The following is a 24,127-nucleotide window of genomic DNA, read 5'->3' on the forward strand; positions in this document are numbered from 1 at the left end:
TTTTGATGATTCTTACATAATTTTAATGTTGTATGTGGATGATATGCTTATTGCAAGGTCTAGAATTATGGAGATTAATAACCTAAAGAAGCAATGTCCAAACAGTTTGCAATGAAGGATTTGGGAGCTGCAAAGTAAATCCTTGGTATGAGAATCATTAGAGACAAGGCTAATGGTACATTGAAGCTTTCACAATCAGAGTATGTGAAGAAAATTCTGAGTAGATTCAACATGAATGAAGCTAAACCAGTGAGCACACCCTTAGGCAATCATTTCAAACTAAGCAAAGAACAGTCACCGAAGACAGAAGAAGAAAGGGACTATATGAGCAAGGTGCCCTATGCCTCAATTATTGGCAACTTGTTGTATGCTATGGTGTACAAAGCCAGACATTGCACATGCAGTGGGAGCTATGAGCAGATACATGAGTAGGCCAAGAAAACAACATTGGGAGGCAGTCAAGTGGATTTTGAGATATTTGAGAGGTTTATCAAATACAAGTCTTTGCTTCACAGGTGCAAGTTTGAAACTGCAGGGTTATGTAGATGCTGATTTCGTTGGTGATATTGATAGTAGAAAGAGTATTATTGAGTTTGTATTTACTTTGAGTAGTACAACTATATCTTGGGCTTCAAATTTACAAAAGATTGTTACTTTGTCTACTACAAAAGCTGAGTATGTTGCAGCAACTAAAGCTGGAAAGGAGATGATTTGGCTACTTGGCTTCTTAGATGAATTAGATAAGAAGCAAGAGATGGGCATTCTACATAGTGACAGCCAGAATGCAATTTTTCTTGCTAAAAACTCAGTTTTTCATTCAAAGTCGAAGCATATACAGACAAAATACAACTTTATCCGATACCTTGTTGAAGATAAGCTAGTAATACTTGAGAAGATTTGTGGATCTAAGAACTCAGCAGACATGTTTACTAAGAGTGTCACTATTGAGAAGCTGAAGCTGTGTGCAGCTTCAGTTGGTTTTCTAGCGTAAGGATGGGGGATTATTGCTTTGGGGGGCCAAAATTGTATTATTGTACAAAACTCTCATTTTTATTTTTTATTTTTGGGTTAGGGAAAGGTGATAATATGTAACCTTAGATGGAAGACACTTGTCACATATTGATATAGATGGAAGACACTTGTCATCTCACTAGGGCCGAATCTCTAAAATCAAAAGGCTTGAAAATGAAAATTGGCCATTCCATAAGAAATATACTAAAATTCAAAACTAAATTAATATATGAAAGCTAAAACTAGCACATATTCAATATTAAAAACATGTAAACAAAATAGGTATAAAAGATGATTATTTCTTATTACATTTCACTTCAATCATTTGTGATATATCAAAATCAAAATTATTTTAAAGCGCAAAAATCATTTGTAATTGATTTTGTACTAAATATTGTAGCGATTTCCCTTTCAATGTACAAATAAATAAAAAAATCTGTTTAAGAATCATCTTTTCTCTTTTAATTCTAATTTTTATGAATCTAACTTTGACAATATTCATGACTGAAAAATGTTTGTTTCATAATTGTAATAAAAACTAAAAAAAGTAAATAGAAGTAAAATTATTATGTAAAGGAAATAGTTTTAACCATGTGATACGTACGAATATTCCTAGAAAACAAATCCAATTAGGATTGTTATGTAAAAAATTAAGACATACAAACACATAGACAAAAAATAAAAAGCACTAACAATCTTTTAGGTAGAAATGTAACACATCATTAAGTTTATGAGAGATTTGGTAATTTAACATTTTATTAGAGAATGACATCCTAAGTTTGATCCCTAACTTATTAAAGGACAGTTTAAACCCACACGTGAAGGGATGTGCTAAAATTATAGTTAAATGATTAAATTCATAATTTCCTAATAACTTAAATTTTTGGAACAATCAATAATTTAATAAGCCAAAAGTCAAATTTTTAACTTTGGGTAACAAATATCAAACAAGCAAACTGAAATACTAAAACAAAAATAAGCAAGTGATTCTTTTATGTTAAAATTTTTTGGATTAATTTTCACTTTGGATTTTGAAACGGCATTTTTTAGACAAGGAATAAATACTCACATGCTAGCAGTGGTAGTGGATAAAAGGTTTACAAACCCCCTTAAAGCTATGATAGGAGGAATTAAATCTAATATTGTTAATGGAATACTTTGGTTTATCATCAAGCCAAATTACTTTATTTCAGTTAATGATCCTAATCTAGAAGACACATTAGAATTAAAATAAAAACAAAATGTATAGACATTTAATCAAATTCTCATGATCTATCAATTCATTGGAAAACCATCCATGAATTAACAAATTACCTCAAACAAGTACAAAATATCTATAAAATGTTTTTTTTTTTGAAATCTTTGGACCTAGACTTTTGAAATAAAAATAAGTTCTAGGTTAATTGATTGGAAGGATCCAGAAGTTCCAAAACAATTTCTTTTAAATGATCTAACAGAAGATCAAAGCAAAGATCCAGGCCATATATCTCTTCAAGCTTCAGGAAAAAATCTTTATTTTATTGATAATAGATTTTCATAAATGAATAAAGGATTTTCCTCATCATGAAAACGAATGGGAAAATTTCGCAAGAATGAGTTTCTTAATCCCAAGAAATGTCATTAAACAAGAATCCTTTATTCATTTATGAAAATATTGGGCTACTTTAAGTTTTATCTATCAATTCTTATAGTTTGGCTCATACCTTAGCTAGAAGAGCAGTTTTATGTGCAAACACGGATGTATGGATAGAATCCATACCTAGTGATTCGGATAGTGTATTCCCATTAGATTTAGTTCAATAAAATTTTCTTACTTCTTTCTATATATATATATATATTACATCATTTAATGAAAAATAAATTCTAGGGGGGCCACACATACTCTCCGTCCCAGGTTTTGAGTACTACATGCTTCACTGATGACTTTTGAACCATGTAGTGCTCTTGCATTTTTTGTTGAGGCACTTGTTTTATAAATTTCAATTTAAATACTATATTTTAGAGTTAGCTTAAAATGAAACCTTATAATTTAAAGAATTTTAAGTTAAACCCAAAAATTTAGTAGTATTACAAACTAAGTTGTGTAGACTGGAGAGAGCACAGAGCAGAGACACTCATCACCTTTTCTGCTTGCTAATGATTGCTTCTTCCTGATTCGGCAAAAGAGCCTTTTTGAAGGACCTGTAAGAATGGAGGAAGAATCAAAATATAGAAGGTTTTTTGTTTTAGATGAGTAAAATATAGAAGGTATTGCTTATAAAAAGTTTTTTTTTTTTTTTTTTTTTTTTTTGGCATAGTACTTTTTTCACACAATTCATTCTAGTGAGTCAGTAGGGATCACTTTTGAGCCGTGTACTAGCTATATTCAGTTTCACTAAAGCTTGGCCACAACTCTATTTAATATCTTCTATTGGAAGTGGATTTTTATAAATTCATTAGTGGATTAAATTTTCCTTATATACTCTATGTTTGAAAAATTTTACTTATGTATGAAAAATAAGTTATGGATTCAAAATTAATAACATTTGATTGATACGAAATTTGACATATATGCTAAAAACATAAAGAATTTGGACAAAGTTTGGTTACAAACTTTGTTATAGCAAATGACTACTACTTTCACTAACAAAACTTAACATAACTAAACATTTGGAAAATCTAACTATTCATTTATGATCTTAACGCACATATCAAATTTTAAGTCAATTAGATGTTATTTACTATTCGATCTGTAAAGTCCATATTTTTAGGTTGGCAACCATGAACAAATTTTAACTTTGAATTCTCACTTTCTTCCTCAACCATTGGATCTAGGGTTTTAATGGATCTTAAGGATATTTAAATACAAACCCTAGAGCACGTTTTTACAATTTCAAGAGGGTGTATTTTGTACATAAATCTAGTGTTTTTCAAACCCTTTTGAAGCTACAGCTGAAGACCATGAGCAAGCAACAAATCTAACTATATAGGAAAGTTGCTACAATCAAATCAACCACAGTTAATGATCTAAACCTTTGAGTGGAGTCTCAAAGTCACAAACAGGAGAGTTTGTGTTCAACAATTTCACAATAGAAGAGTCCATGAGTTGGGAGCTTCGTGTGATCACGTGAGTAAGTATTACATGAGGTAGTAGTAGATTTAGGGTTAAGTATATTGTATAAACTTTCATTCTATTGGTGAAATGCTGCTTTGAGGATTGTTTAGGTTAAATCATTTCCAAGTTTTTTCCTTTGAAACCACAGTTTCAAAAGTTTTTTTGGGTCATCATTCTTGGTGTTCATGTGATCTATACTTGTTCGATGTTTGTTTAAATATGATCTATTGCTTAATTAATCACTTTAATTAATTGGTTTAAAATTTGTTTGAATCAGACTTAACTAGGGTCTAAAACCCTAGCATGATCCATTAACTTATTTTTTTTATTCATAATTTTAGATTACAAAAACTTGAAATTTAAAATTTTAATTAATGGCATAGCTATTGATTTTTGATATTCTAAAAAATATGCAAGTGTAGATACTGTATTTTGTTTTCCCTTGATTTGCGTGCTGAATTCCAAAAATCTAAAAATATTAACTCTGTTCCACGAGGCCCACAGAAACATCTAGATTGACATAGCACAACCCGTTCGGGTTGCGGAGCACTCAAAGTGCCATTTCAGATCAAATTGACCAAAATGCCCCTAGCCAGCCTTGGGTTGACCGAAAGTCAAAATTAGTCAAAATCATCCCAAAACAACATTTTTCATGATTCTACATTAAAAACGAGTTGCTCGGTGGTTTTCGTCAACTTTGACCAAGTTTGACTCGAGGTTGACCCCTAAGAGCATAAAAACGACCATCGGAATGGGTTGAGGATAGCGTTATTGCTAAGATTATTGAATTCCTTTTCCAATGACTATTCATAAGTCAAAATTAGAGTCATTATAGTTAAGATATCTTGAAAACCGTGTGAAGTGTATCAGCTCGCTTTTCTCGAGACCATAACATTTGATCCAACCATTAGCTTTGCAAGTTCTTTAGCTTTTCAGAAACTACACATCTAGACCTTTCTAGGGATACCAAGATCAACCCAATCCAAACCTGGGAAGGCCTTCATCAGGCCATTCCTAGTCAGTGGCCACTAAATGGCCGCTAGAGGTGAAGAGTCACAAATTCATTATAAATACCCCCAAACACCCCCCCTTCAGATTAAAAAAAAAAAGGTTTGGGGCATTTTTTGGAGCATTTTTCTAGGCAGATTCTCTCTCTCTTTTCCTCTCTAAATTCTCTCCTAAACACATCAAGGAGCTTTGATTTCTCTCTCCTCTCAACAATCAAGAGGTAATGTTCCTACACTCTTTTTCCTTTCCTTGGTCTTAGGACCTTAGGTTTGAGGTTTAAAGGGTGTAGATATAGCTTTTTAGCTACAATCTACACCCTTTTCTGTACCTTTGTTCATAATGTGCTTTATTGCTTTTCCTAGCATGTTTTATAGCTTTCCTAGCATGTCTACTTGCTTTTTGCCATGTTTTCATTGCTTGGGTGATGTAGATCTAGCATAAGCATGGTATTTAGGCATATCCTAGCCCGATGATATGTCCAAACACCATTTCTTGTGCCTAGATCTACATCTTTATGTGCTCTATGTCATCTTTGTGCCTAGATTTGCATGTTTATGTGTTGCTTGCTATGTTTTTGCTCAAATCTATATCTTTGTGTGCTCTGTGCCATGTTCATGTGTCCAGATCTACATGTTGGTTGCTATGCCATGTGCTTCTAAAACCCTTTTGCATTTTGTTATGCCCTCTTTCTTGTGTTTTAGCCCTTTAGGTACGATGTAGATCTAGATCTTGTAGTCTAGGCCTACATCCATACACCTTGGCCTATATCAAAGGGTTTGGATCATTTCCTTTATGCATGTCTATGTTTTCTTGCTTGATTTTATGCTTTATATCTATGTTTGCCTATTTAGATCTAGGTTTTTCCATGTTTTGTGCCCTCCATGGGTTTGTGCTTGTCAGTCTTTGAGGCCACTTACTTGTGTGGTTGCATCTGTTTCTCTTGTGGATAGTTTGGGTGTTACCACTTGTGAGATACACCTCCATGGTGTTGGTGTGCTTAATACACACTTTTCTCTGCTCCGTGTGATGTTGATATGCTTGCCTTGCTTGCTTTGTGCCACATGTTTGGCTCTCGCTTTGTGCCACATGTTTGGCTCTCTTTGCTTCTTTGCATGCTTTCCTACATGTTCATGTATAAGTCTGTGTCCTACTCCAATCTCATGGAACTATAGACACTCGATCCAAACCTACATTAGTGCTCCTAGGACACCCTCTTTTGTTTGAAAACATGCTTGTTTGCCTTCGTTTGGCATCTTTTGCTAGCTTGTCTTTTAGCATGTCTTCCTTCTATTTTGTTTCTTTATTTGTCTGCTGCTTGTTCACTTTGTCATTGCATGTACACGCATGGAGCATAGACATTTGGAGAAAGGGTGCGACCTCCTAGGCATAAGCAAAAAGTGCAAAGATGCAAGCAAGAGGACGCAAGCCCACAAAGGGCAATGTTTAATAGATTAGGGGGCCTAGCACCTCCTGAGTGGTTTTCTCTTTCCCTCTCTCTTTCAGTCTCTTCTCTAGAGCATGTATTAAGATTCTCCCTCTCCTTGTACCCTTTATCTTTCCTATTCCTTGCTTGGGCCTATGACAATGTCTATTTTACATTTCATGTACCTTGCTGGGCCATACTTTTAGAACGTTGGCAATGTCTATTTCACTTTCCTGCTTTGTGTGATAGCATTGTGCATGATGTATGTATGTGTGAATGTATATATGTGTATATATATATATATATATATATATGCCTACATGTGTGTGGGTGATTGTGCATTGTGTATGATGGACCCTCGTGGCTATGTGAGCGATCCTCTCTAGCCATGAGTGCTCTTGACCTTGTGGCATGAGTAAATGTTCAATGCAATTGCTACAAATGCATATTCATGTCATACTGTGTGCATAGTCACCACTGTGTAACCGTCCTGATCCATGTCACCAAGTAACATCGGTTTCCTCGTGTATGCAACACATATCAACATGCCTAATGCTTGAGGGGCACCGACTTGTCCTAACATGAGCATGTTGACATGTGCCATATACACAAGCATGAAACCCTTCTAGTGCGCCATAGTGCACTAAACGCGAAACTTTGTTGGATTTTTGCTATGAAATAAGGCATCCCCATTGCCGTATTCTCATGGCGGAAGCTTGGTGAGAATAGTGTTTGGTGTGTTATGACGCACTTGAGGCGAACTGCTACTAGATCTCTGCCATGAAAATAAGGTGAAATGTTGCTAGATTTTCACTGCAGAAATTTGGCAATGATTCCAAACACACTTGGAAAGCATCGATTGAGTCCACACCTTTTTCAAATCCAAACCTCAAAGCCCAATTTGCTTAAAGCTCCAAAAGCTAATGCCAAAAGCTCATTTTCAACTGTCAATGTTCTTAAATTATGATTTTACTAAAATAAAGGACTGTCTTTGGATAAGTGTTGTGGGGTGCCTAACACCTTCCCCACACACAACCCGACTTCCGAACTCAAGGATTAAGATTTTTTACCCATCCACATTAGATTTAAAAAAATGACATTTTTCTTAGTCTAAGATTAGTAATAAAATCAAATAGAGTCAAATGGCCAATCACACCTTAGAAAACCCAATAATTGGTGGCGACTTCACTTATCCTTGTTAATTTCGTTAAAATCGACTCATACTCCACAACACTGGAGCCCCAAGCTCCGTATGCATGTGCATACACCCATTCTCCTAGAAAGGAGGGGGAAGTCTGTGAGTGTTGCAGTGATGGGTGGTCGAGCAGCCGTGAGGTGTCGACAACAAGTAAGGAGGATATAGGAAAAAAATGTAATTTGGTGGTTAATTTCTTAAAATTCATATACAATAAAAAAAATAATTAAGTAAAGTTGTAGCTATTGGATAGAACAAAATTTGTAGCTATACTTTGTCCAAAGAATATCCAATCTAACGATTAGATTTTCAAAATATATAGCAGCCATAGTAAGTTTATTTATTGGGAGCTATAGCATTAGGCTATAACCAAGTTAGTAGCCAAAATTTGTCCTAGTTTGGAACACTACTTGTTGCATGGATTCTGTAAAGTTGTAATTTTCAATTATGTTTTTTTGCCTTTAATTCCGTGTTAAATTTGATTGTAATTCTTTCAATCATTTCCCTATATTTTTGTGGGTTAAGTGTGTGAAGTTGGTGAAGAACTATGGAAACTAGACAACTCGTGACTGTATCGCAACTGGCTCGCGAGTAAAGCAACCTGCGAAAGGTCATGTGAGGAGCACATGCTGGAAGTTGAAGCGTTTAGTGCCTACTGGCATCTCGCAAGTGTCTTGCGACTTGGACAACTCGCGACATGACTTGGCCAACTCGTGACACGACTTGCGAGATGCACAGCTAGCTGTTTTATGTGTCTTTCCTCATTTCTTTGCGTACACTATAAAAGCTCACATTACCCATGAAATTGTAAAAAGAGTTTTAGAGAGAAAACCTTAGAAATCCATTGGAGAGTTAGAGATTGCTTACCTACAATTCTTTACACATTTCTCTTGATTTTCCTCATACTCTTCCCTCTTTAATTCCATATCCATTGAGAGGATCTTAGCCCAAACATATACCGCACCCATTGTGAGTTGTTGTAGAGCTCTTGGGAAGCATTGGGACATGCCATTTTATATGGTGTAAGCAATTGGTGTTAATTGCGAGATCCGAAAAGCTAGTGAAGACAAGGCTCGGTGAAGCCCGTTGGTATCTGAGACTTAAAGGATCTAAATACAGAGGGTAGACTAAGCTTGGAGAGTCTATTTTGTAATGCTTGTACTCCAACTTATTCACTAGTAGATTGATTCAGCTTGGACGGTCACGGAGAGGTTTTTACGTTGAGTACTTCAGTTTTCCTCTTTGATTACACACCATCGTGTTATCCTATGTTTGCATTTTTCTTCCTTTACTCTTTGTGCCTTTACTTAATTGCTTATTATGTATGTCCATGCATTAGGAAGTAGTACGGGTTTATTGTGCATTGATTACTCTAAATCCTCACCTAGTAGAGTAGATTAAAAGTAATTGAGCTGTAATTTAAAAATTGAGGGTCTAAATTAGCTCTAGTAATTGACTATCGAGGGTTCAGATTCTTTTCTTCTTCATTTAGTAACTAATGATGCTTTCAGACCACTCAATGGCAGTTTTCTTTTTATTGAAGGCTTGAAGCCAAGTCTGTAAATTGGATAATAGCTTTGTTTTTAGAACTACTTGCTTCACAGATCACTTTTGAACCATGTAGAAGTCTTTTTTCTTTTTACATTAAACCAACTGTGCAACTTCAACGAGTTCCGCATATCTTTTCTTCACATACCAACAAAAGAGAGCACCCATGGCCTTCTCAATTTTAATTGTAATTTCAATGCGTTTTCTTGCTTCTGTCCTCATAGTCATCGTGCCCGTGTGCCTCATTCAAAGATGGCGTAGACAGGTGAATGACATTTTTGAGCAGGTTCAACGGGATTTCAAGATCTTGGAAGCTATCATAAAAGATATAGAAGAGGTTGCAGAATCAGCGAAAAAAATAGATGAGAAACCCAATCAACTTTGGGATTCTCAACTAAAACCAGGAGCCACTGTACAACTATCTGATGCTGAGAGAGGCTGGTTTGAGGCAACCAAAACCCTGGTTGGCACGGTAAAGGATTGCAGTGAAACCTACTGGAGACTACATGAAATAAAATATTTTCTGGAATTGTTTTACTCTGGTTTTACTGGTTTCAAAAAAATTTATGACCTCAAGGCTGACTTGGGTTTGTGCAATTCTCTGATAAATGACCGACTTTGGAAGAAGACAAAAATCTGCAAATCAGTGGAGCGGTCAAGGTCTATTGTTAGAAGCCTGAAAGACAGACCAATAGAGGAGGATAAATCTTCCGTTTATAAACGAGCAAAAGAAACTGTCTTTATTGAAAAGAAATTCAAAAGCCTGATGGATAATATTAATCCAAATTTAGTGCCGGAAACACAAAAGGAAATAAAGTACTCAATCCAGTTACCACTGCATCTACTGAGTGCTTTCCTGCGAGATTTAGAAGGGCATCCATTAGAAGGCGAAACAGAAAAGGCCTGGGTGAAAGAAGCAGAGGAGGTCATCTGCAAACTACAACATCAGATCGACCGCAAAACCACAGATCTATTGAAATGGCTTCCGTTTTTAGGTAATTGGATGATGGCAAAGGATCTCCCGAAGAGCTTTGAGAAGATCGAAAGACTGCTCTGGCTCCTCTTTTCAAAGAAGTATGAGCTTGATTTCACCTTTATCCGAAGAGTTCCATCAAGATCTGTTGATCGGACCCCACATCAGAAAACTCAGGCCAAAATCGATGACAAGGAAATTTTAGAAGTTCTAGATAAGTTTCACAAGCAGCTCAGTCAAGAACAACCCAAGGCAGCTTTTCGACTCAACGAGCTACCAGACTATTTCGAAAAAGTGCACGAACTTCTCAAAGATGCAAAACCAGTTGAAGGCATGGACAATTCAAGAATGGCTTGGAAGGATCAAATGAAAATCATCGTTAAAGATGCAATTTTTTCTTTGTCTTCCTCCCAACCACAAAGCAGCAAAAGCCAAAAGGAGACATATCCTTGGCTAAAATTCTCTGTGGAAACTGAAAGATTGAAGAAAGCTCTCGATTTGCTAGCCATAAGCATAAAGATATTTCGCATTGAACTAATGAGGGAGACAAACTTGGTGGTCGGCATGGAAGAAGACATACATGAAATCGTCTCACAACTAACCACCAACAGTGCTGAGAATTTCTCCACTCTCACCAGTGTGGGGATGGAGGGCATCACCAACAGTTTTGAGAATTTCTCCACTCTTTCCATTGTGGGGATGGAGGGCATCGGTAAGACAACTCTCGCCAAGATGGTGTTTAATAATAGAGCTATTCAGAAGCATTTCGTTTACAGATACTGGGTATCTCTACCAGATATAACAGACGATAAGACCGAACTCCTGAAAAAATTAGGAAAAGAGGTGCTGCCAGCTAATGAGAAAGAGGAGGCAAAAGATTACTCTTACAAGGAGGTGAATGACTTTTTGAAAACTAGGAAGTACCTTCTAGTTCTGGACAAAATTCCCAACAAGGAAACCTGGGATAGTCTAAAAGAAGCATTCCTAGATAACGGAAAAGGGAGCAGAATTTTGCTCACCACACGGGACAAGAGTGTAGCTTCACATGCTGGCCCAAGTTGCAAACCGTACCATCTTAGACTACGAACTAATGATGAGAGCCGGGCTTTGTTTGGGCAGATGGTGCACAGTATGGATGAACCTTCTCATCCTAATCATGAAACCTCTTCAGAATTGAAAAATCTTGTCAAAAAAGTTGTAAGAAGATGTGGGGGCTTGCCACTTTCCATCTTAAATCATGGCTATCTATTGTCCGGGAAAGAAGTGACCACTGAGGACTTGTCAAGGGTGCTTGAGCATGTCAATCCTTACCAAAGACCATGGTCAGAAAATTTGGAAAAAAATAAAAAAGACTTGCATCTGTATCTAAGTCAATGTCTTTCCTACTTTGTGAAATTTCCTAAAGACTCAGAAATTTCTTCAAGAAGATTAGCAGCTTTGTGGGTTGCAGAAGGGCTCGTAGAAGTGAGTGATAATAAGCCTCTTAAATCTGTTGCAGAGAATTATTTGTTAGAGTTGATAAGCCGCAACTTGGTACAGATACTGGAGAGAAAGATGAACGGGAAGGCTGGGACATGTGTCTTACCTTGTACTCTCAGAGAAATCTGGTTGCGAGAGAATCCAAGTTCTTGCTTAGATGAGCAAATAATTTATTATTTTTATGAAAATGATGTCAGATCTTGTCAAGGCTTTGGTGGTAGCAATTATTCACCGAATATATCACAATGCTCCAAAAATCCCCAGTCCGTGGTCTGTTTTGATACTAGAGAAGGAGATAAACCTGGAGAAGAAATTGGTAGCTACCTTAAGAAAGGGATTTCAAGAGGGCAGCTCTTACAGTTGAAGCTGCTTGATCTAGAACAAGCGTTCAAACCTCAGTTGCCAAAGAATATAGGAAAACTCAAACAATTAACGTATCTGGGTTTAAGGTGGACTTACCTTGAGACTCTCCCGGAATCAATTGGCAACTTAGTGAACCTTGAAATATTGGATGTGAAGCATACTTATATTCGCAAACTCCCTAGTTCAATATGGAAACTGCAGAAACTTCAAAACCTGTATTTGAGCGATTTTTGTCGAAGCAAAATTGATCATCAATTTGGAAAGAAATGTCATCAACCCAATAGGAAATTTCTGCAAAATCTTCAAATTTTGCGAAGTGGATTTGTAGATGAAGACAATCCTCTGAAGGATGCCTTCGATATGATGACAAACCTTCAGATATTAGATCTGGCATTCCAGTTGAAGTTGTCACAGCAAAAAGAATTGGCAGGTAGTCTTGTGGAGCTAAAGAAACTTCAAGAATTGACGTTAAAATCAATCGATGAAATTAGTCAACCTCAAGATCTCTATGTGGATCACTTGTCATGCCTCAAATATCTCTCATCCCTATCTTTGTTTGGAAAATTGAATGATCCATCCACCATCATAAACACTACTGCACTCCCCCAAAGCCTGACTGATCTTACTTTATCTGCCTCTGGCCTTTCAGATGATCCAATGCCACAGTTAGAGAAGCTTCACAAACTTGAGTGCCTTACTTTCTACTCTGCTTCTTATACTGGGAAAAGCATGTTTTGCTCTAAGGGAGGCTTCCCTAAGCTTCAAGTTCTGAAATTCATAATGCTTCAGGAATTGGAAGAATGGCATGTGGAGGAACAAGCAATGCCGACCCTCAAGAAGTTGGAGTTCCGATCTTGCAAGAAATTGAAGGTCCCCTCCGGGTTGATCCATCTCAAGACCCTTCGTGAATTGAAGTTAAAAATGATGCCACTTAATTTCACAAGACAAGTGGAAAAACGCAAGGAGCAAACCTGGGAACATATTTCTGTCTTTCCGGTCTTAATTACTGATTTGCAGTAGTCAATGCTGAACGGAACTCGAGCTACTGGCTATGTTATTGAGGTTGTCTTTCTTTTTACATCTCTGTTCCTTTTGATTTTTCAGCTCTTTAAACAAGTTATTATGATTTTGACATTGCAATTTGTATCTACAGATTGTCCTTCCTTTCATGTCTCAAGCAACTGTTAGGGTCTCCATGAATGAGGGTACTAAGGTATTTGACCAATAAATGTCATATGCTTGCAATGCAAATGACTGGAATAAAATTGCAAGCTTTGCTGCAAAAAAGTGCTACTCTATGTCTGTTTAATTCATTTATTTGTTTTTTTCTTTCTTTCTTTCTTTCTATCAGTTGGTTCTAAGGCATTTGATCAATAATATGTAGCTCATATCCATGACCATAAAAAAATAGTCATTCCTTACTATGCAGATGACTGCAATAAATTGGGGGTGCCATATTTTTTCTACCAGAAAAAAAAATATTTGTTAGTGATTATTGAACTCTAGTGGCTATCATTGAATAATTACCCAATTTGTTGTGCCAATTGTCCTTTCACCTTGGTAAAACAAGTAGCTAACACGTTTTTAGAGTTACTAGTTGCTAATGTGTGCCATGCATTAGAGAGTTAAAGAAAAAATGCAAATATTTAATTAGCTAATGGAGGAAATTCGGATTTATTGTTTTAATGCTAGAACCAACGACTTTGTAGTTCTTCACCTTCCCATAACAACCAAATGCATAACAGAAAGGTTAACATAAGTATGTGTCCAGCAGCCGTTTTTCAGCTTAAATTATCAAAATCAAACCTTCATAGTCAGTCTAATAATCTATGTATAAAAGGGAGGGGGGGGGGGGGGGGGTGCTGTTGTGAATTTATTCATTTCATAACAACTGGAAAATAGAACGCTAGCGTCAAGCACTAACAAAATGCCATCCAAATTTTAATACAAGTTTAATTGTTTTTCAGTATAAATTATCAAATCCACCAATATATCGATACTCTTCCACCAATTTATTAATACTCTTAAGATGACTTCAACTAGCGAAGGAGTCCTGCTTCTTTTCTTTTTTCTTTTTTTCAATCTTATGCTTGCAAATACTTATATTGAATGCTTATAAATAAAAAAATATACACTGTTCGAGACCATGGATTTTCTCCATCCACCTTGAAAGTTTCTATTATATAAATCCTAAAAATCTCACAAAAACATAGCATTAAGGAATACTCAAAATCTATGAAGCAAAAGATGAACTATATCAATAGATATACCAACATCGTATTGCAATAGAAGTGCGACAATTGGAACTTCAATTTTAGTAGCCTATTCATTTGGCTTCCTATTGTCCTAAGTATCAACCACAGCCAGTTCATCGTTGTGTAGTTCAATCAAATCACCATAGTGCAAAAGCACCCTTAGTCTTTCCTATATATTATTTAGAATTAAAAAACAAATTCAATCGAATAGTTTATAGATATTAGATAGTAAGATTTTCTTTTTAGGCCAAATTAAAAGTGACAAATTGGAGTTAAATATGTGGTTATCTTTCGCCATATTTATTTATCAAATAATCCCTTTTTATTTATAACTAATAAATTGAACCATGATATCTCAGTTGAAAACATCTGACGTTCCAATTGATCTACAAAGCTCTTAGTAGTCCTTCATCACACACCTTGCAAAGTTTAATTGAAGTGATTTTGATCGGAAAGTTTTTTACTTTCCACTCATCCTTTTGGAAGGAAGAAGTACCGTTTAAGTAAGAATTCATTGGCGCTACCAATATGCACATGATGATGGGAAGTTTTACTGGGAAGTTTTATCTGATGCTGCATTGACAAATTACCCATCAATTTAAAGCTAAGTATATAATTTTCTCGAACTGCTTCATTAAATTGGATCCTTAACCATAGTAGAAATGTTGTGTGTGCATATTCCTTTGCTAAACTTAGAAGGATTCCTACATGGAAAAAAATAACATTCAACGTAAAAGAGCATTAAAAAAATCTCAAAGGCAAAAAGAGCATTATACTTCCACAAAGGACAAAACTTATGTACAATATTTTAGGTGCTAGCAGTTTCTTAGGTTCCACCTCTCAAGGGCGGACCTAAGTAATGCATTAGGGTGGCCATGGCCCCTCCAAAATTTTTTAAATCCTCTCTAATTGTAGGTAAAACTAGTTCTCACTCCCTTTGATTTAAGAGCTGGCCCCCATATGATAAAAAACTCCCCCCCCCCCCCCCCGCTCCCTCTACACGTCAGCCATAAGAATTCCCTTTCCTCACCTTAAATCCCTACTTTTCAGCCATAAAGATTCATTCATTTTGTTTTTTCCATTCTCCATTAAAAGCCACCGGTAGATCCCATCTTTATTTATTCAATTATTTTTTTGCTAAAAGCCTAAGACCATATCCTATGTCCTGATGTCCATGTCCATGTCCTTTACTACAATTTTACCCCTCACTTTTACAAATTTTTAGTCATTCAATTTTCTTAATAGGATAAAGTCATAAAACTGAGGTGTAGTACATTATATTTCTCAATTAAACTCTATTTGTATCTTATTTGTCATGGTAAACATGTGTTTGAATTTAATTGAGAAACCTAACGTATTACAATTTAGATATTGTACTTAAAGTTTTGCAATTTCCCAAAACTATTACAATATCACCTTGCACTTTATAGCCACCCAAAAGAGTCTACTTATCACCATTACCGGGTGCTCTCTCTTCAATTTCTCTTCATTATTTCTTCCTTACGATGCTCAATTGGTCGATTAGTTTATTTATGTTAGGAATGCTATAAGAATATGAATAATAGTTGTTGTACTGAGATTTAGATAGTTAGTTAGTTACAATTCCAAGCATATTAATCACATTTAGCACGTTGGAATTGTTAATGCACATGAGAAATAATAGAACTAGTAGGATGAGGCCATGTGGGCCAATGAGATTAGAGCTAGTCCCTTATAAATATATGATTGTTATTTAACATTGGATCATGGAAGAATAAACCAATTGCTTAGTGCATTAGTTCATCTCTCTCTCTTAATCTCTTTCTCAATATTTCTCTATAGAGGGTGACTACCTCGAATTAAATCAATTCCCCTACAATTTATATCCATCTTCATTAAGAACCACTGGGTTCCTAACAATTGGTATTAGAGTCATCGATCTTGATACAAACGAATGTGACCGAAGAGAAATTTGGAAAGAATTACGGCAAATGGTGAACAAAGTTTCAAAGAATGTCAAGGTTTTGTACGAATCTCACAATGCCATTTTAGAAAAGCTCAAGGCCTTGGCTAAATCTAACAAGGTCATGAATGAAGAGTTCTCAAAATTGCAAGAGCGTCTTGAGAATATGACAGAAGACAAGTTACAATCTCTTAATTCAATGGAACTCAAAGAACAAATCAAGTTCCAAGAATTTGCTACTGTTGTTGCAAGCTGAGATGTTGATTTTGTGTCAAAGTAGATGATGATATACATGTGCACACTACCCTTGAATTTCAATCCAAAGAACCAACAAAGAAGGTGATGATGATCTTCCAAGAACCAATTCTTGATGTACCAATGGAGGCTTCCATTCAAGAGTCTATGATTCAAGAATTGGCAATCCAAGTATCGTTGATCCAAGAATCCAAGATGCAAGCGCCAAAAATTTTAATGGTTCTAAAATCAATTGAGGTCTTGACGATACAAGAACATTCCAAGGTTCAAAGAACCAATGAGACCTTGAAAATTGAAGAACCATTGAAGGCTCAAGAATCCAAGCAAAGTTTAAAGATCTACGAAGAAGAAACCTTCATATGCACAGGACCGCTTGTTAAAGAGAAATGCATGAATATGGTGATCTAAATGTCACTAAGGTATTGGTCCATTGGAAGGTCTCCTTTGATGAAGATGCTATTTCACTAACACCTAATGGGCAAGGTGTTTTCAAGGGGAGGGAAATGCTAGGAATGCTATAAGCATATGGATAATAACTGTTGTACTGAGATTTAGTTAATTAGTTAGTTACAATTCTAAGCATGTTAATCACATTTTGCACATGTTAGAATTATTAATGCACATGAGGAATAACGGAACCAATAGAATGAGGCCATGTGGGCCAATGAGATTAGAACTAGTCTCCTATAAATACATGATTATTGTAAAGTTGTGATTTACAACTATTATGTTCTAATACTTTAAAACAATTGGCAAACTATGAGTACAAACTTATCTAGGTATAAATCTTAGAATCTATAGAGTTTATTAGACAATGCTCAAGGTGTTACAAGTCAGAATAGAAGAAAATACAAGCTGCAGAAAGAAGAGTTTAAATTCAATGAAATCCAACCGATCAAAAATTAGATCCGACCAATCGAAAATCAAAGACATGAAATTTCAGTGAAATCTGACCGATCAAAAATTAGATCCGACCGAATCGAAAATCGCAGACATGAAATTTTTGCAAAATTCTATTTCAGCCCAAACTCTACTCAAAGTTTTGGGTTTCAAGTGAAATACTTATAGTATATAAAGGAAAACCCTAACTACATTTTTCAGAGCTTTTTGAGAGACTTCTGAGGTGCTCTTGTGAGATCTAAAAGGTATTGTTCATTCCTCTTTCAAAGTCATTAACGAAAATTATTTTCATATCATTAGATAGGATAGATCTGAAGTTGCTGCAACAAGATCAACATCTACTGATGATCTAAACCTTCAAGGGTGGGATCTCAAAGTTACAAGCAAGGTGACTTGTGTTAGTGTAAATCCAAGAAGAGAAGGAGTTTGTGGATTCCGAGCTTGCACGTAATCATGTCAGTAAGTTACTACATGAGGTAGCAATAGATTTAGGGTTAAATATGATTGTAAAAACTTCAATTCTCTTATAGTGGAATTACTTTACCTTAAGGATAGTTAAGTTAAATCCTCCTCAAATTTTTACCTTGCAACGGTTCGTTTCATCGATTTTCTTGGGTCATCATATTGTGGTGCTATTTATTTTTCGCTGCTTTGCATGATATGATTTATTTGTGTTTACTTAGATCTGAATAATTAATCTAAGTAATCAAATGGTTAATATATTAGGTTAAAAAATCTATTTTAAGGAGTCTAAACGAACAAACAACAACTATGTTTTATGTTGTCTTTATTTCATAACAAAAAGTGTTGTAATTGCATTAATTTTAATCCATGTATTTTGCGAAGGAGCTGATCAAGACCGTCGTTTCCAAGTCCGTCGAGGCCTTTCAGCAGACTAAGGAGTACAACACTGTGCTCTTTAGTTGGTACTACAAGGGTTTCAAGCTCCTCTAGCGATACCTCGTCAAGCATCCCACTAGTGTGGACCCAGAAAACTTAGATCTGAAGGAGGTGGATAAGGAGATGGTGGTGGCCGAGGCCTCTCAGCCTACTGCTACTACTCCTGAGGCTGATGCTCTAGAGAATGCTCCAATGCCTCCCCTTATCGGTGGTGATGAGGCTACTGTTTGAACCTGCTTATGTATATGTTTCATGTTTTGTTTGTTTGTTTTTGTTTTTTTGGGTTCCCAATATGTTTTTTGGGCTTTTGATTCTATATCCAGAACAATATTTTTAGTCTAATTTAAGAACAATGTTTCTTGCCTAGTGTTTTTGGGCTTCTGTTTCAGGCAGAGTGTACTTATGCTTACTGTTTATTTTTATGCCTTCGTTGATTAGTCCTTCATTTTGCCTGCATGTGACTTGCCAGAATCCTCTTCCATTTACCCTCGTTTGTGGGGGCTTGGTCAATTTCAAATTAGGAGTCTGGCTGATTAGGCTTCGTCAATGATTTGCATTATTCTAGGCTGACTCCTATCACTTAGCCAATCTCTTTAGATGACTTACACCCATTCGGGGGATTTTGTCATTTGGCCCTGATAATAATTTACATCCTTCTAGGTGAAATCTTATTATTTAGCTAGTTTTTAGGTGACTTACACTCATTTAAGGGATCTTGTCATTTGGTTTCGTCAGTAATTTACATCCATCTATGTGGAATCTTCTCACTTAGCTAGTTTTTAGGTGACTTACACCCATTTAAGGGATCTTGTCATTTGGCTTCATTAGTAATTTACATTTGTATAGGTAGAATCTTATTACTTAGCCAATTTTTAGGTGACTTACACCCATTTAAGAGATCTTGTAATTTGGCTTTGTTAGTAATTTACATCCGTCTAAGCGGAATCTTATTACTTAGCCAATTTTTAGGTGACTTACACCCATTTAAGAGATCTTGTCATTTGGTTTTGTCAGTAATTTACATCCGTCTAGGAGAAATCTTATTACTTAGGTAATTTTTATTACTTCTGGGCTTGCATACAGTCCATTGGGATATTGGCTGAATAGTAATTTTATTGATTTCTTTCAAAAGTGAATACAATCGTCTGTTACATTTTTTAGTGGTACTACTTCAAATGCTCAATATTCCACAGTCGTGGTAGTTTCTTCCCGTCTATCATTTCTAGATGATGGCTACCTCGTCTTGAGTAATGGATAACCTTGTAGGGTCCTTCCTAGGTTAGACCAAGCTTCCCCTGGGTTTGATCCTTAGTAGCGGGCGTGACTTTACGTAAAACGAGGTCCCCTATGTTTAGTCGCTTGAGTTTCACTCTCTTGTTGCAGTATTCAGCCATCTTCTGTTGGCACTTTGTCATCGTTTGGGATGCTCCGTCCCTTACTTCATCCAAGAAATCCAAGTTAACTCTCAGCTGATCGTCGTTGCTGCTTTCACTAAAGACTTGTCTTCTCATGCTGTTGATTCCCACTTCAACTGGAATTACTGCCTCAATGCCATAGGTAAGCCTGAAGGGAGTTTCTCCTGTTTGGGTTCTCACTATAGTTTTGCTTCTTCCACCCGAGTTTTGATGATCTTGAGCAATGTCCGGTTCGTCACTTATGTCTTTCCATTGGCCTGGGGGTGGCCTAGACGAAAACTGGTTCTTGATCCCCAATACCAAGCAAAATTCTTTGAAGCTTTGACTGTCAAATTGCCACCCGTTGTTCGATATGATCGTCCGTGGTATTCCAAATCTGTAAACTATATTCTTCCACACGAAGTTCTGGATCTTTGTCTCCATGATGGTTGCAAGTGCTTCTGTTTCAACCCACTTTGTAAAATAGTCAATAGCGACCAGTAAAAACTTTACTTGTCTCTTACCTCTAGGTAGTGGGCCCACGATGTCAATTTTCCACTAGGCAAATGGCCACTAGGAAGCTATTGGTGTCAGTCTCTCTGTTGGGATGCGTTGAACGTTCCTAAATCTTTCACATTTGTCACATCTTTCAAGGAACTTTCTTGAATCCTTCTACATAATAGGCCATAAGTAACCTGTTTTGATTATCTTACTTACTAGGGACCTTGGGCCTGCATGATCTCAGCAGATTCCTTCATGGACCTCTTCTAAGATGTATTGGCCTCACTTTCATCGACGCACTTCAAGTAGGGCATGGAGAAGCCTCTTTTGTATAGGGAGTCATTTATGATAGTTAATCTGGTTGCCCTCTTCTTGACTTTCCTAGCTTCCTCGACGTCCTATGGAAGTCATTCGTCTTAGAGGAAGGATTAGAATTAGGGTCATCCAGCTGTTTTCACTTTGGATGACGAAGGTGAGGATTTCTTCAATGCTAGGACATTGCTGAACTGTTAGGATTAGTGCCCTTAAATCCTATTGTATGATGCTATGTATGACATTATGTATGACTTAATGTTATGATTAATAAAGTTATTTTATTATTATCTAAAAATAATGGTAACATGAATATTTGAACATTATCATATAGTCCATGAAATGCATAGTATGTGATTTATGTGAAAAGTTATCGAAAATATAAATCACAAGTTCTTTGTAAACTCAGAATTTTAGTTCATAGTCGGTGATGAAACTGGGCATTTCATCTGCGAAGACTATAATATCTCAACTAAGATGATTTGTCTTAATCATGGAAGTGGAGACTTCTAGTTGATATGTTGATATGTTTTAAGAGTTAAAAAATATTGAACTGGACTGCTGTGAGATTTATAATTCTCTAAACCGCTGTTATCTGAATAATAAATCTCACAACTTCTATTCACATGAACTTTAAATCTTGAGAGAATAATAGATCTGATCATGACGTGTAAGTTGCTTTGATATATTAGGAGTGAGATCTAAAAGTCACGATCAAAACCTCAGTATGTTGGGCAGCCACATTTAGTGTTGATGGAACATATATTTTCAAGATGGAATTCATAATCTCTTAAAGTGTTCCTAAGTACTTCTGATCTTTTGGTTTGAATTTCACCGCACTAAAGTACGTTCTCTTGTTCTTGAATTCTGAAATTTACATAGTACATGTTATCAATTGCAAATGAAGTAGATTCGTTAATTTTTCGCTGTGTATATTTTGTATGCGATACAAACATGAATTTTTCTATCATGAACTTCCATCTTTAAATCTGTGCTCATTGGCTCTGCTCCTAATGATGCCTTTTTCCTATCTCGTCTGCCCCCATATTCTGTTTCTAGGGACTTGTATGACTTCTACCTAATCAAATTCCAACTGCCTTATCCGTCTTAGGTACTTCCGCATCCTTTCCTCCTTTGCTTCATATTCCTCCTTTATTTGCCCCACAATCAACTTTGAATTGCTCTAGGGAAGTAGGTTTTTGGTGCCCAACACCTTTCCGACCCTTAGTCCCGTCAGTATTACCTTATATTCAGTTTTGTTGTTGGTGGCAGGGAACATCAGCTGAACTCCATACTTGGGCGTCTCTCCTTCTAAGGTGATGATAATAACCCCTACTCCCCCCCCTCTTTCGGGCTAATGACCCATCAGTCTAGATTGTCCATCTTTCTACTTTGCCCACTTCTTCGTCCTCGTCTAGGACTGTAAACTTGGCGACGAAGTCTGCTAGTGCCTGCACCTTGATAGCTGTTCTGGGGTGGTACTCAATGTCAAACTAGCTAAGCTCGTTATCACTAGGATTGGATTCGCCTAGAAGTATGGTCGCAGCTTTCGTGAGGCGACAATCAAGGCAAATGCAATTTTCTCAATTTGTGGGTACTTTTCTTAAGCTTCTTGGAAGGCTTGACTGACATAATAGACTAGGAGTTGTGTTCCACCCTCCTCCCGAATTAAGGCTGCACTCACGGCTGTAGTTGACACAGCCAAGTACAAATACAAGTCTTCTCCTTATTTGGACGGGCTTAGGAGGGGTGGATTGTTCAAATAGTTTTTGAGCTCCTAGAAGGCTTTTTCGCACTCTTCCGTCCAGGTGAAAGCTTGCTTCAGAGTCTTGAAGAAGGGCAAGCATTTGTCCATTGCTTTAGAGACGAACCTATTGAGTGCTGCTATTATTCCTGTGAGCTTCTGAACTTCCTTCACAATCTTGGGCGTCGTCATCTCTAGTATGGCTCGCACCTTCTCTAGGTTTGCTTCTATCCCTCTTTGGGACACCATAAAGCCTAAGAACTTCCCTGATGCTACCTCAAAGGCACACTTGCTGGGGTTCAACTTCATTTGATACTACCTGAGAGTAGCAAATGTCTCTTGGAGATCGTCCAGGTGAGCAGACTCCTCCTTGCTCTTGACGAGCATGTCATCCACGTACACTTCCATGTTCCTTCCTATCTATTTGCTAAACATCTTATTTACTAACCTCTGGTAGGTTGCTCTAGTGTTTTTCAGTCCGAAAGGCATTATCTTATAGTAGTAAAGCCCTTGGCTTGTGATGAAGGCAGTCTTTCCTGGTCCTCTTTTGCCATTTTTATCTGATTATATCCCGAGAATGTGTCCATGAATGTAAGGAGCTTGTATCTTGCTGTGGAATCCACCAGCTGATCTATCCTCGATTGGGGGAAGCTGTCCATTGGGCAGGCCTTGTTCAAGTCCGTGAAGTCCACGCACATCCTCCATTTTCCATTTGCCTTCTTTACTAGGACGATGTTGGCTAGCTAGTCTGGGTAATAGACCTCACGGATAAAGTCCATTGCTAGCAGTTTATTGACCTCATCAATGACTGCTTGGTTTCGTTCTGGAGCAAAGAATTGTCATTTTTGCTGGACAGGCTTTCTCTCGGGATCTACATTTAGCTAGTGTTGGATGATCTCTGGGGATATGCCTGGCATATCCTCGTGACTCTATGCAAAGACGTCTAGGTTCTCCTTGAGGAATTGGACTAGTTTCTTCTTCGTCTCTGTACTCATGGCCATCCCTACCCTTGTATTCTTCATTGGCTCTCAGTCTACCAACTCCACAGTTTCCAGGGTTTCCACCTTGTCTTCCTCTTTCTACTCTATCATCCATTTATGGGGACTCAAAGGGACATAGTCTACTTGGATCCAACTTCAACTGCGGAAAAGCAGAAAGGTATATGATGTTCGCAGAGCTACCGTTGTCCACAAGGATTCTCCTGGTGTTGAACCCCTCTATCATAAGCATTATAACCAGGGGGTCATTATGCGGCTGCTTCACACCTCTGGCATCTTCTTCCGAGAAAAACATGTCCATGTTCGTTTGTCTCTGCTTCAATAGTGGTATCCTATAGATGCTGTTCACCTACCTCTAGTGTGATTTCTTGAGGGATCTGAACAATCCTCTTGTGGATGGCCCACCTATGATCATCTTTATCTCCCCGATCGCACTCTGTGGATGATGGGACGCATGGTCCTCGTCCCTTGGTGAGGCTTCGTCTTTGTCCTTGTTATTATCTTTGGATCTGCTGGAGTCTTCTTTTTTATGTATTTCTGTAACTTCCCTTTCTGGATGAGTTCCTTAATCTGCTCCTTCAGGTCTCAGCAATCTTCTGTGTAGTGGCTGTGATCCTTGTGGAAACGAAAATATTTCTTCTTGTCACGCACATTGGGTAATAAGTGCAATGGCCTTGGCCATTTGAGATAATGTTCATCTTTTGATCTGTGCCAAAATTTTATCAACAAACATAACTAAAGGAGTGAATTTTACCGTCCAATGGGTTTTATCATCTTTCCTTTTGTTCCCGTCAGTATTCTGACAATCTGTCCATTCCCTTTTTCGTCCTTT

General features: G+C 36.9%; 2 protein-coding genes across 2 annotated transcripts; one reads left to right on the forward strand and one right to left on the reverse strand.

Annotated features, from left to right (window-relative positions):
• Positions 1-9,445: 9,445 nt before the first annotated feature.
• Positions 9,446-13,119, forward strand: LOC142634584 (putative disease resistance protein At1g59620). The gene has a single exon (XM_075808884.1). It carries the CDS (start codon positions 9,446-9,448, stop codon positions 13,112-13,114), a length of 3,669 nt encoding a protein of 1,222 aa, XP_075664999.1. The 3' UTR covers positions 13,115-13,119.
• A 6,501-nt stretch (positions 13,120-19,620) lies between these two features.
• Positions 19,621-20,184, reverse strand: LOC142634585 (uncharacterized). Its single transcript, XM_075808885.1, has one exon. It carries the CDS (start codon positions 20,182-20,184, stop codon positions 19,621-19,623), a length of 564 nt encoding a protein of 187 aa, XP_075665000.1.
• Between the last annotated feature and the right edge of the window lie 3,943 nt (positions 20,185-24,127).

The sequence above is a fragment of the Castanea sativa genome, chromosome 5, assembly GCF_040712315.1.
Source record: "Castanea sativa cultivar Marrone di Chiusa Pesio chromosome 5, ASM4071231v1".
Lineage (NCBI taxonomy): Eukaryota > Viridiplantae > Streptophyta > Magnoliopsida > Fagales > Fagaceae > Castanea > Castanea sativa.